The following is a 14,143-nucleotide window of genomic DNA, read 5'->3' on the forward strand; positions in this document are numbered from 1 at the left end:
CACAAAGACATGCCAACTTCAAAAAATTTTTTTGACCAACCCCTTTGAAATTTGGGTGGTAAGTTCCACCCATTACTACTACTCACCACAACCCACTCTGGGCCACCCTGGTGCCCCCCCACCAGGAGTTATAACTAAGGCTGATTAAATCCCCATTATTTCCTATGGGGAAAAGCTTAAAGATGCACGAGCGTCAAAAAAATTCCAAAAATCACCCCTTTAACCAATTTCTTTGAAATTTGGGGGGTAGCTTCCGACCATTGGGAACTACCACCCAACCCACTTTGGCCACAAAATGGAGGTCTGGATCTCCAAATTTTTGGGGTCCAAATCTGAGGTGATTTGCTTTGTACCCAAATCTGGGCAATTGAGCACAGGGGTGATTTGTTCTGCCTACAAATCACCTGCATCAGCCAGATTTGGGTACAAATCATTTTGTACCAGAATCAATTTGCACATCCCTAGTCAGGATGTCAGCCACTACCGGCATTTGCTGTAACATTCATATCACAATGTAACATATATGTTTTTTTAAAATGTCATTCTCTTTGCCAGGACACATAACATAATCCATAAATGCAGATCATATTTCTTTACTTTTAATCTTATTTCTTCTCTTGTAAACTATCGATTCATTTATCACCTGATCAACAAGCTCCACACATAAACTTCCAAATTATTTATATCCTTCCATGCTTACAATGCCGTTCTCTTTGCAATCAGTGACATTCACACAATGAAGGCTCTTGCAGTTTATCGAAAAACCCACACTGGACAAATCTCTAACATTAATTCTTTAAATGTCATATCACAGTCTGTTACTAAAATAATGCTAACATGATCCACAACCTGTTTCCAAAAATAAGGCATAATCTGGCATAAGGTTTGTCCTACGCTCTCCACACCAATATTAGTACTATGACATCAGTCTCTCCTGAATATATGCAAGAATGCCCAATGAACCATATGAATAATCTTACATTGTGTTATATTTTAATTTATAAATCACTAAAACTTGAGGCAGAACTTTAAAAACTGTGGTCCACTATACTTATGTGATTTCTATTGTCTACTTCAGTATTTCATTTTAGCCTCAACAAATCAAAATTTGGATCTTCTATTTTTAGCTATACAGTGAAGCTGCTGGACCTCTTAGCACCTGAACTTTCTCTAAACAATACATCATTAGACAAAGAGATGTCCTCTGGTCCAAAAAATCCTGCCACTGAAACTCTGGAGGTAATAAATACAGACAATAAAAGAAGGGGAAGAAAAATGAGAGGCAGGGGTAAAGGGGATAGGGGTAAGAGGATAATGGAATGATTTATTAAACATTTTCTAAAAATTGTAATTTTTAATGTGGTTTTAGCCTGGTCTTTTAACTCGTTCAACTTTATTAGTCTTTTATTTTACATTGTATCTGCTTTATTAATGTGAGCCACACTGAGCAGTAGTGTACTGGAGAAGCAGGGTATGAATATTTTAAATAAATAAATAAATAAAATAATCAATCATAATTTACTATACCTCCTCCTTTTAGCCCTTTTGACGAAAGATTTAGAAATACATGATTCTGAGAAGGCTGAAGGTCCCCAATCTTGACACAATCTGATAACTGAAAGGAAAAGAGAATATGCTACATATCAAAGGCAAAAACACTGTCTCCACCTGTAATTACCACAATTAACAAATGCATTTTTGAGGAAGCACCCAAAATTACAAGCCACGGATCATGGAACACTTAAGACCAGGGCCGTAACTATAATAGGCAAGGGGAGACAGTTGTCTGGGGGCCCACTGCTTTAGGGGCCCCCGCACAGGCAGGTCACATGACTGACTCCCCCAGCCGCGCACCTGCCCGGGCTTCCTTCAGTTGTATTTATCCTCCAAAATTGATGTGAGTGTTAAGACCTGAAGCTACCAGAACAGCATGTCTTTCTCTAGTAACATTAAATAACTTGCATCGTCCACAATTTACAAAACCTTTAAAGAAATAATTTAGGAGGATGATCTATTGTGGCACATAGGTGTGTGTGTGTGTGTGTGTAAACTTGGCAAAGAGGCACCTTTTAACATGGCGATTCTCTTTATTTAGCAGGGGGAGAGTAACTGGCCCTATTCACCCCCAGCACAGTACCTCTAGAGACTGTTGCTGGTGTCTATCTTGTGTTTCTTTTTAGATTGTGAGCCCTTTGGGGACAGGGATCCATATTTTTAATGTATTATTTCTCTGTGTAAACTGCCCCGAGCCATTTTTGGAAGGGCGGTATAGAAATCAAATGACTGAATTTTATACACACATACACTATGCTTTTTGTTGCCACTATTCAGCCTCTTTTAAGATTTCTTTACTTCATGAGCTGAGCTTCAGTGAGGGGGGCGCATTTTAAAATCTTGTCTCTGGTCCCACTCCAACCTTGCTACGCCCCTGCTTAAGACTATGTTCCACAGACCATTTTATTATCTGCTGAGCAGCAAGATATTTTTGCTGTACTAGAAATATCAGGGAATGTATTATGTGTGCCTGACATGAAAGCTTTTTAAAAAAACATGTCAATATATCTGCACAGCAACATATAATATTTTCAAACATGCAATAAACACATAGCTGAGAACTGGCAGTCATTCAGTTCTGCTTGACAAATAACTCTGTTTTGCACAAAGCATTTATCCTATTCAAACAGATGATGGTTTAATAAAATTCATTTTATCTATTTATACCTCTTTCAGAATGCAGTTAATCTGAATTACAGCAGACCCTCTATATATGAACCTCATCTAGCCACAAATCCTTCTTTATCCAGATTCATACTCTTGTGGTACATGAGCTCTCAACCATCACTTCCAAATTTCCAGTTCCTGACCTATTATAGTTTAAAAACTGAAAAAACTCTTCCTCTCCCTTCATGGTTTTCCTGCTGGTCCACTACCTTGCACACTGTGAGGTCCTGCCCATTACAGTTAAAGGGCAGGGAAATGAACAGCAGCTTAAGGGATATGCAGCACACTACCCTTTATTTTTTAATGACCAGCAACCAAAAGATAAATTAAAAAATAATAATGTAAAGAAAATCAAAACAACAGGACTGGGTAATACACACCACCCTTGACTAATGCCTAGCTAGAGTACAGGTTGTGAGCCTTAAGACGCCATACTCAGATAATTCAAGAGCTTACATTGGAGTGTATTCAACTGAAGCCATTTAGGGGTTTATACATCAAAACCAGTACCTTGAATTATGTCCAGAAGACAATATTTATAACAGCTCTCTCTAGTTAAATCTTTGGTTTGTTTTTGCAATGGCAATCACAATGGAAGTGTACTCTTTACTAGTGCAACCATTTATATATCAGTTTCCCCCCAGTTGATTAATCAGGAATGTAGGAAGCTGCCATATACCGAGTCAGACCATTGGTCCATCTAGCTCAGTATTGTCTACCCAGAATGACAGTGGCTTCTCCACAGTTGCAGGCAGGAATCTCTCTCAGTCCTATCTTGGAGATGCCAGGGAGGAACGTTCTGCATGCAAGCATGCAGGTCCTCTTCCCAGAGCGGCTCCATCCCCTAAGGCAGGGGTGGGGAACCTTGGCACTCCAGCTGTTTTTGAACTACAACTCCCACCATCCCCAGCCACAATAATTGTGGCTGGGGATGATGGGAGTTGTAGTTCAACAACAGCTGGAGTGCCAAGGTTCCCCACCCCTGCCCTAAGGGGAATATCTTGCAGTGCTCACATGTAGTTTCCCATTCATATGCAACCAGGGCAGACCCTGCTTAGCCAAAGGGACAAATCATGCTTCCTACAACAAGACCAACTCTCCTCTCCTACATCTTCTTTAACTACATCAAGGCTGTATTGGTTCTAAGAATGAATAATTTCACAGCCACCTCAGAAAAGGCCCGTTTGCAGTTAGACCATTTCCAAGGAACTGGGGAGACTTACCTCTCTTCCGCAATAGTGCAGACATTGCTCAGTTACTGGAAAACCTGTCTCTGAATAAATTAATTCTTTGATGGCTCCTACAGACACTGAAGACGACACCTCAAACGTCCTGCAGCCCACATAGTCATGAAGCACAGTTACCCTGGCTGACCTACACAAGCAAGAAATCAAGGGGAATTCTGTTTGAATGATTGGCAAGGAGAAAGCGGCAATATAATGGAAAGCAGAGTAACATTTTTTATTGTACCAAATTTTGTTATTTACTACATGCAGCCTCTCAAACCTCACCAAGTTCTTCAGAAATCATTTTGTAGGTTATACAAGAATTTAAATTTTAACAATTCAAACATTTCATAGTGTGTTTTAGTTTGCCCCTGAAGGCGGCTTTGGCCAACACGCACTGGGCTGCAGTAAACAATTTCACAGCACCGTGAGACTTTGGTCTCCTCTTTTTTTCCCTTTTCTTTTCTTTTCTTTTTTTGCATCTTGACTGGGTGCTTCTTGTTTTTCTTCATTTCTTTCAATAGCCATCTCTTGTCATTTGCCTCAGCAACTGGTTTTCAGAGCTATAGGTCATGCTAATATGCTAGCAAACAGAACTAAAAGTGCTTGCCAGCTGGACCACAAAAACAATTTTCAAAGTCTGAGTAACTGATATTAGAAATAAGGAAATGACACCGAGCCACATGGTGAGAAGAAAGCAAAATAAATCACAGATGGAAAACAGCAACAACAGAAGGCACTAGACTACAAAGGGGAGTGATGGAATCACTAATTAAGGGGTAATTCGCATGTCTTTTGATGAACACCAGATCATTTGAAGCCATGAGACTTGTCTGCAAACATGTAAAGATAAAATATGCCCTCAAGTCAATTTCGACTCCTGGCACCCACAGACCCATGTGCTTTTCTTTTGGTAGAATACAGAAGGGGTTTACCATTGCCTCCTCTCGAGCACTATGAGATGATGCCTTTCAGTATCTTCCTATATATCGCTGCTGCCCGATATAGTACCAGCGGGGATTCGAATTGGCAACCTTCTGCTTGTCAGTCAAGCATTTCCCACTGATCCCAAAACTTGCTAATCAGAGGTTGGCAGGGTACCTAACTATATGAACAAATTGTCACATTTCTATAGTAAATGTCCAAATTTTGTAGACGGCTTTGTTATAAAGCAAATCCCTAATAAATACATATGGGTGGGTGGGAGGACAGATATTTTCAATGGGAAGTCCAAATGCAGGTTATCAAAGTAATCCCAGGAATGAGTTTTAGAAATGAGTTTTATTAAAAACAACCATTTGACATAGCACTCATAGTAATCAAAGTAATCCCAGGGCTAGTGAATGTAAAGTGAAGGATCAAGTGAGCAGGAACATGTTCTTTCTAAAAGCATTTCTCCTTCATCCTGATATGCATATAAGGGGCTCCTGTGAAACTAGGAAGTGTTTCTTCTATGTCCCTTAATTTATTTTAGATCTTGAAGGCACCCCTTCTTTTTCACAAGCACTGCTATTGCCCTCAATACTCTCTTGAGTGTTCCCCGCCTTCCGCATCACTTTTTCCAGATCCTGACCCGTCATTGAGGGTGGTAATGAAGTAACTTAGACTTACTAGAGACTGGGACACAATAATGAGGGCATTCATTGTACGTACTTCATGCCAGGAAGCAACTGCCAGACACACATACCTTCCTCAGCAGCAGCATCACTACCACCATCCTACTTTCATTTTGCAAAACACAAGAAATAATGAAATGGGTCCTGCACCACTGTAAATATTAACAAATTCATTGTGGCAGAAGTTTGCTTGGGTTAGAAGTGCAAGAAATGGGGTGAGAAGATAATGGTCCTATCCATCCATCCATCCACACCTCTCTTAACGTTCACTGGAACGGTGGGTCAGATATAGATTTCCTGTCCACACCTCTCTCTCTCTCTCTCCATCCTCCTTCTCTGCCCTCTGACCGAAGTGTAGCCCGTAAAAGCTCGCACCACAGCAAATCCGTTAGAACTGATTTCCTTCTCTCTCTCTCTTTATTTAGGTAGAAAGCGTGTTCTTACGTACACTTACTCGGAAGGAAGCCTCCCTAAGTTCTACGGGGCTTACTTCCCTTCCCTGAAAGGTTGCACGCCTGGGAGGGCTGACTGCAGCAGCCGAACTCGGCTACCGGGGAAAGAAGGCTACCCGGCTAGACTCCTCGCCCCGAAGAAGGAAGAGAGGTCGCCCCCCGAGCCCTGGAGGGGGCGGGGGGAAGGGATTAGGGAAGCCAAGCCAGCCCCCTCCCGACGCACCCCTCCCCCCCCCCGCGCGCGCCGCCTGGCCTCACACTCACATGCCCTCTCAAAGGCCCCCGCCGGCGGCCCCCTCAGCGGCGAAGCGCCTCCGCTCACTCAGCCAGCCCAGTTCGAACCCGCCGCGCCCGCGCCCGACAGACTACCCAAGGAGACCGTTAGCTGCCGCATCTGCCAGGCCTTGCCGCCCTCCTCCTCCTCCGCCCAGCCACGGCAACGCACAGCGCGACGCCGGTTCCGCACATGGGGAAGGGGTGGGACCGCCCTGAGGAAGACGGCGGCCACGCCGTCGGCAGAGGAGGGAGGGACGAAGAAGGAGGGGCAGGGAAGCGAGAAAGGGGGAGGCCGGCGGGCGCACGCGAGCCGCGAAGGGCGTCCTGGAGTGGGGAGACCAGACCAGGTGGCCTCTGGGGTGGCGCGAAAGGAGCGGCGAGCGCGGCGTCTCCGGCCTTCCTCCCCCCCCCCACCCTTCCTCCAGACTGCGGCAACTGCAGTATACGGTACCCACGCGCACGTCATAGATGCCAAGCACTGCAGCACCGTCTCCCCTGGACTGTCTCCGTGAAAGCACCCCGTGGGCGCTCCCACGCTGCATCCCTAAGACGAGGTGATCACGCCTTTGTACCCCGCGTTAATTACTCCTGAAAAGCAATCGTAAGTGTGCCCCTGCGTGCCCTTCGCCCGGAGACGCATAAGCATCTGGCTAAAAGGACGCAACTCATGTCGTGCCTATTCTTTCAATAAGCGGGCCATTCTGTTCTGTCAGACAAATGGATGCACAACCTTTGTACACCATATACTGAGCCAGACCATTGGTCCATCTCGCGCAGTATTGTCTTCATAGACTGGCAGCAGCTTCTCCAAGGTTGCAGGCAGGAATCTCTCTCAGCCCTATGTTGGATGCCAGGGAGGGAACTTGAAACTTTCTGTTCTTCCCAGAGCCCTGTCTCCTAAGAGGAATATCTTACAGTGCTCACACTTCTAGTCTCCCTTTCATATGCAACCAGGGTGACCTGGTTAGCTAAGGGGACAAGTCATGCTTGCTGCCACAATACCAGCTCCTCTCCATGGCATGCATGGACAGATCCAGGACTCTGACTAATGGACCCTATTCTTTCCTCTCACTAGAAGACTTCACCCAAATCTGCAATGAAGAGAACAATATTTTCTGCTCAATACAATATAGTCATATACATTTATTGTCCATTTGGTCCCAGAGAGAATTTAATGGAAGGTTTTGAGCTATACAGAACTATACCTCAGGCATTGCAGTGTACCATACAAAGACTGACATCCAGACTAACACAGCATAGCACAATGAACAAAGTTGTGCCTACACAAGAAATGTACATAGCTGTGTGCATGCTCAAAGTTGCACAGTCCCTTGTGCTCTTGGTCCACTTGTGCAGGAAAGATAGCAGAACAGGAGCTGACATCTAGACTAGTGTTGCACTAGCACAAATGTGCACACTTTATGGAATTCCATGAAGTTGTTGCACTAGCAATGACCTTCTGTAGGTAATATACAAGTTTGTGTGACAAGATCACACAACTGCTTGCACAATGTGTTGTGCAGCCCGTTGTGCAAATTTCTGCACACGTTCAACTGGTTGCACCAGCACAACACTATCTGGAACTTAAGTTCCAAAATTAGCAAAACTAGTTTTTGCACTAGCATAGTGTTCGTCTGGACGCCAGCCAATAAAATCAGCCTTCATCCTTAAGACTTCAAACACAGAAAACATTTGACACTAGAGACAGCACAATGCAGGAAATGGTACATATTTTCATGTATGGGAAATTTAGTATACACTTCATGACCCTGGCCCCTGGGCATCTTTCAAAGTTTGCACTTTTGAAACAGAAATACATGCATACACTGAGTGCTCGAAGGGCAGGGGGAGTGCTGCTCCTTGCTGGAATATCTGCTTAAAAAATTAATATGCAGTCTATGAAAAATCACATGATCAGGCTCTCATTAGTGGCATATCATGCTAACATTTTAAATGAACTAACACCCCTTGATAGTATACTATTTCTGAGCAAGTGTGCATAGCAAAAGGTAAAATGTATTTGTAAAACATTGAGCTATATTTCATGTAAAACAAAGCTCAAAAGTCATATTTCTAAAAATGCTACTGGGCCTTTTAAAAAAGCTGATTGATTGATTAAGTGCCATCAAGTTGGTGTCGACTCTTAGCGACCACACAGATAGATTCTCTCCAGGATTATCTGTCTTCAGTTTGGCCTTTAAGGTTTCTGAGTGGTACATTCAATGCTGTCGTAATCAAGTCCACTCACCTTGCTGCTGGTCGTCCTATTCTTCTCTTTCCTTCAACTTTTCCCAGCATTATGGACTTCTCAAGGGAGTTGGATCTTCGTATAATGTGTCCGAAGTATGATAGTTTGAGCCTGGCCATTTGTGCCTCAAGTGAAAATTGTGAATTGATTTGTTCTGTGGTCCATTTTTTGTTTTTTGTTTTGTTTTCCTGGCTGTCCATGGTATCCTCAAAAGTCTTCTCCAGCATCAAAGTTCAAAAGCGTCAATGCTTTTTCTATCTTGCTTCTTCAGAGTCCAGCTTTGGCATCCATTGAGTGTCACAGGAAAAACCATTGTCCCAACAATTCTAATCTTTGTAGGTGTAGACATGTCACAGCATCTAAATATCCTTTCCAAGGCCTTCATTGCAATCCTACCAAGTGCTAGTTTGCAGCATATTTCTTGACTGCTGGATCCTTTACTGTTGACGGTCGATCCTAAAAGGCAGAAGCTATCCACCACTTCAATGTCTTCACTGTCAATTCTGAGACTGGTTGCTGTACCTGTTGTCATTAATTTAGTCTTCTTGGCATTTAGTCGTAGTCTCATTTTTTCACTGTGCTCCTTGACTTTCGTTACTAGAGCTTGCAGACCATCCGCGTTCTCAGCTATCAGAGTGGTGTCTAGGGGTGTGCAAATAGGTTCGACATCGAATATGTTCAATGTCAAACCTGTTTGGTTGGACCATTGAGGTTTGGTTGGACCACCCCCTGTCCGGTCCGACCCTGCAAGCTTGACATTGTAAAAAAAAAAAAAAAATTACCTTTACTCCCCTCGGGGGAGTTCCTGGAGGCAGCGGGAGGGGGGTCCATGGAGGTTTCCCCTCCCCCCGCTGGCCTTCCTTATGCCCTGCTCGGCCGGTTCTGCCACTCTTCAGCTGGTTTTCGGCCTTCACCTGGCGGTCCAGTGGCCATTATGGAGCCCACGTGCCCACGCACTTGGCCTCTGTGTGGCCCAGGCCACACAGAGGCCATGTGCGCAGTCATGTGGCCTCCATAATGGCTGCCACACTGCCGTGGGAAACAGGATGCTGGACTAGATATTCCTTGGGCCTGATCTAGCAAGTCTGTTCTTGTGTTCTTATGGAAAAATCAGAATGGTATTTCAAAGGAACTGAAAGTTCCTATAACTGTCAAAGAAAAGTATGATGTTAATATATTATATTAGGAAGTTCTTCAGTTGCTGCTGTTCCTTCTCACCATTTGATCTCTCAGATAATAACAGTATTGTGATGTGTTATAAATTAAGCATTAAAATGTAAGCTTTGTTGAAAGATTTTCCCATGGATTGACAATATAGGTTGCCTGTAAACTTTCAGATCCTTTTGAGGCATAGTGCAATAGTTCTTTTGACCAGCTCATGTTTTGTTCATTAATTTAGTAGTACCTTGGTGTTTGGACTCATTTGAGTATATTATTTTCAGCAATTTTAACATTTGTCTCCCCTTCTGAGAGTTTCATATGTACCTTCCAACACTGAGGCAGAAGTATACGAGTTTTCTTTTTCTTCCCTTGAAATTTATAGAGAAATCCACTTTTCTTCTTGGGATGACATGTATGCTGTCCTTCGGGGGGCATTGATCTGGAGGCTGAAATGTACTTTCCTGTAGAAACTGACTCCCTCATGCAAGTTGGGGCATTACATACAAAAAAGAAATATATAACACTAAAGGATGCAGTGTTTCTATTTCTACACCCTGAAAATGTTTTTCTTTTTCAAACATTTGTTACTATGAGTAAACATTTGAAGCACTATCGGCCCGCCCCCCCAAAAAAGCTTGCTGTGGGGCCAGGTGTGTCCTGGGTGCAGCAAGTTGTTCATCTCTGACCCAAATTATTGGATTCCAAAAGGATAGTATCCTTCTCTGAATACCGTTTTTATGGCAAATTGGAGATTTGACATTTTTGAGATCCAAACACCAACATTTTCAGATAGCTAAACTTGTTTCCCTGATCAGCATTCTCTGCGTCTTAAGAATATGTTTTAGAACTCAAAAATATACTGAAGCAGTGTGCCTCTGATTGGTAAGGGTAATAATTCTAAGTGGAATGATGAAGCTATATTTGGGAATGATCATGACTGCTTGTGGGGATAAAAAATGTATGGCTGACCAGCTCTGAAATGGCTTATATCTGGACATAATAGAGCCATAAAACTAGATTATGTGGATGAGGCATATTGATTGTCAATAAAATGACCAAAAAGCATATAAATAGGGTCATAAAGTAGACCACTGGACTATTAAGATATCTATATACTATTTACAATTGTGCTGAGATTTGGGATCCTTACGGACGGAAAACAGGAGAACCTGCAGGTGAGTGGGAGGTACTGGCATACTTGGTGTGATCCATAGATATGTCATGGTTCAAAATATTAGAAGGGAAAAACCAAAGAGGACCAACCTCTCCAACTGCCCTCATGTTAGTAAATGGGACATAATGTTCATGACCAGAGTACAGTTTAATAGACAAGCAGGTAGGCAGAGCTTATGGAACTCTGTGGTGAGGAGGGGGGAAATGAGGACTTGAACAAAAAGAGTGAGAAATTTCTCAGCTTGAAGAATACTCCCTCAAGATAGTCACAATCCTCTGCTTCTGAGGGGGAAAGTTGTCTAATAATCTCCAGAGAAGAAAATGCTGAAATGCTGTGGCATCCTCATTCCTCACCAGTCACGTAACCCTGTTCCGTTTCTGAAGGGGAAGGAGTTTGACACAGTTAATCTCTTAGCGTTATGAAGTAGTGCCATCCCAGCTGTTGGTGGGCAAGTTCTGTGGCAATTTCTTTACAACTCCCCAGCTTTATAGGAACCCTCTGGTTCAGATCACCACAATAAAATTTAACTGCTGAAGCATGCCATAGCTCATCCTGAAGCAGTCACACAAAACTGAAGGGCCCCGCTTCTTAAGATTAAGAAGGCTGCTGATCACGGAAGTACCTGCCATGATGGATATGGTGCTTTCCCCTTCAGACAAATGCTGCTAAGAGACGTGCTGGGATGGGACTTCCTATCTGCTTTCAGCACTCATAAATGTGTATGGACCAAACACCTGCAATAGGGTGTGTGTGTGTGTGTATCTATCTATCTATCTATCTATCTATCTATCTATCTATCTATCTATCTATCTATGATTTCATACATATTTCATTATGAAAATAATATTATTCTGAACAGGTTTCCTGGCAGAGAATAGGAAGTTTGTGGTTAAAACAAATTTATGTAATTAAATGGGTGCTGCAGGAACTCATTGTAGGAAAACTGAGCCCATAAAGTTGCTTTAGTTGGCTGTGAGTCTTCAAGTGCAATACCACAAACTGGATTTCCCCCATACCTTTTCACTGAAAACATTGCTTTCTTTGTACATTATACATAAATGTGTGCCATGCAGAAATTAGGTTCAGTCTATGTTGTTGTCTTGAAAGGTGATTGTTAAGTTTCTGACATATGCTGTTTACTAGTATGTCAATACTTTCCTTTGATTCAAATAGTGAAAAGTCATTGTGGAAGTCCTCAGCATTACTTTTGAAATAATAAAGTTTCTGCATTAAACATCCACCAGGGTACATAAAACACTTAGTTTATATATAAACAACTGACATATATGCATTGCTTATTCCTGTACACAAAGTTCCATCAAGCAGTGCATTGTTTCACATCTAAATGTGGTTGCTGAGTCATTGGCATTTTCCTGCCAGCACTGCAGAATCTTAGCATCTGCAGTTGTAAGTCTCTTACTGCAATAGTTGTTCCGTTGCATTAGTAAGCCCCCATTCTTTGTTCATAATGCCCACGGGTATGCTACCCTTCCCCCAGCTCGTTCCAGTCTGTTATTTGTAGACATGTCCCGTAACACTTAAAATACAGCTGCTGATTACCCCTGTGCATGGCTTCCCAAAGGAGGACCAAAAAAATCCGAGTCGTGCAGGACCAAAGTTAGTAGTAACTCAAAGGAAGGTAATTGGTCTCTTGGTTTTATGATATGCCACAAAATTGCAGAGAATTCCATCCCTGCTGTTCTTAATTATGATTTAAGATGGATTTCCGCAGTAGTGGCCAAGCTTATGAAGTTGCCTGCCTTATGGACAGATGACTGGTGTCGTTAGCTCAGCTAGTATTGTCTACATTGACTGACAACCCTCTCCAGGTTTTCAGACAGGGATCTTTCCTTCCTGGCCTTACTTGGAGATGCCAGGGATTGAACAGCATGTAAAGCATGTGCGCTACCAGAGCTACAACCCCATGCATAAGTAGAAGTTATGGTTCCAAGCATCGTCCATCTTAAAGGAACAGCAATCTTAGTGAATATTAGATTGAAATGCACTGCAGTTGAAAGGGTGCAATGTAATGGTATGAAGTGATGGAGATGGGGACAAATGTATGGCAATAGATTGTCATCCTGAGCTGTAATGCACTAGAGGGACTATGTGTATATAAATTAAATAAATTTAAAGTAAATAAATATATTTTAATTCTACAAAATCACAATTGATCTGAGGTTTTTTTTTACAGCAGGGATTGCTTGCTTTCAACATTAGGAATCCTGTACCTTCCTGTGTGGATCACGAAATGTTGGCGTGTGCTGCTTTTCAAGTCATGCAGCATTATATATGACAATTTGTACATACTGCAGTTTAGGCTATTTATCTGTTTAGGCTGCAATCCTATGCATACACCTGGGAGCAGGCCCCACTGAGGAACGCAGTGGAGCTGACTTCTGAGTAAACATGAATAGGATTGTGCTGTACATCCATAAGATGTGTAAGTATGTTTTGTGTTTACATTTGAAATAATCATAGGGACAAAAGCATCCTTTCATATTTGTTGCACTGGCATAAATTACTTAAGTTATTTTGTGTTGTGTGTTTTTGTGTGTGTGTCCCTCCCCGTACTTGAAGAAATCTATTTCCTCTGCAGCAATAACAATATACTTTGTTTCATACAAAGTGTTCAGTATATACTCCCTAGATATCCTAAAATTTCTGAGTATATAAGCGGGGCTGTCTCAGTGGAAGCTTCTGCCTTGCAGAAGATCCTAGGTTCAATCCCTGACATCTCCAGGTAGGACAGGGAAAGGATACCGCCTGAAACTTTGGAGTGCTGCTGTCAGTCAGGGTAGATAATACTGGGCTAGATGGACCAATGATCTGATTTGGTATAAGGCAACTTCCTATGTTCCTATGACAGAATAAAGTATCTTTTGATCGGATATTGAGTTATTTACAAGTTAAGTGAGCTGCTGAGGTTAAAATTGTTGCCTTGACCCAGAAAGAGTGAATGCAGATATTGGCCTCATTCACATGCAACGCCAAACCGGTGTTGAGTGGGGCAGAGGTTGGAATTTGTGTACGTCCAAATGCATTAAACCTCAGAGTCACAGCAAAAGCGCCCTGCAGTTTCCCTTGCCAAATTCCAATTTGAACCTTTGGTTTCTAGTGAGTTTTGCTGCTCCAACCTGAGGTTTGAAAGCGACAGCGTTATGTCCGAATGCAGAAGCTGCCATAATTTGGGTTTTGTATTACTCATGTTTCTGGAACTCAAATCATAGAGAAAGTTGCCCAGACCCGTCCAGGAACATGGCCTATAC

The 14,143-nt window shown here is 42.6% G+C and overlaps 1 protein-coding gene and 1 long non-coding RNA gene across 12 annotated transcripts in view; one reads left to right on the forward strand and one right to left on the reverse strand.

Annotated features, from left to right (window-relative positions):
* The window catches only part of SACS (sacsin molecular chaperone), a 143,706-nt gene that overhangs the window by 32,063 nt on the left and 97,500 nt on the right, over positions 1-14,143 (reverse strand). For 10 of the 11 annotated variants that reach the window (XM_053311813.1, XM_053311816.1, XM_053311815.1 and 7 more), the window contains 2 exons: positions 3,945-4,095; positions 1,528-1,615 (listed from right to left, as the gene is read on the reverse strand). In XM_053311813.1, the coding sequence (XP_053167788.1) occupies positions 1,528-1,615; positions 3,945-4,095 (239 nt within the window). Of the gene's footprint in view, positions 1-1,527; positions 1,616-3,944; positions 4,096-6,279; positions 6,443-14,143 lie in introns of those variants that run through there. The other variant, XM_053311820.1, reaches the window with a different exon arrangement.
* Positions 6,720-13,407, forward strand: LOC128351852 (uncharacterized). Its single transcript, XR_008320084.1, has 2 exons — positions 6,720-6,845; positions 13,069-13,407. It is a non-coding gene; the product is annotated as an uncharacterized LOC128351852 (long non-coding RNA).

This window comes from Hemicordylus capensis, chromosome 3 (assembly GCF_027244095.1).
Source record: "Hemicordylus capensis ecotype Gifberg chromosome 3, rHemCap1.1.pri, whole genome shotgun sequence".
Taxonomy (NCBI): domain Eukaryota; kingdom Metazoa; phylum Chordata; class Lepidosauria; order Squamata; family Cordylidae; genus Hemicordylus; species Hemicordylus capensis.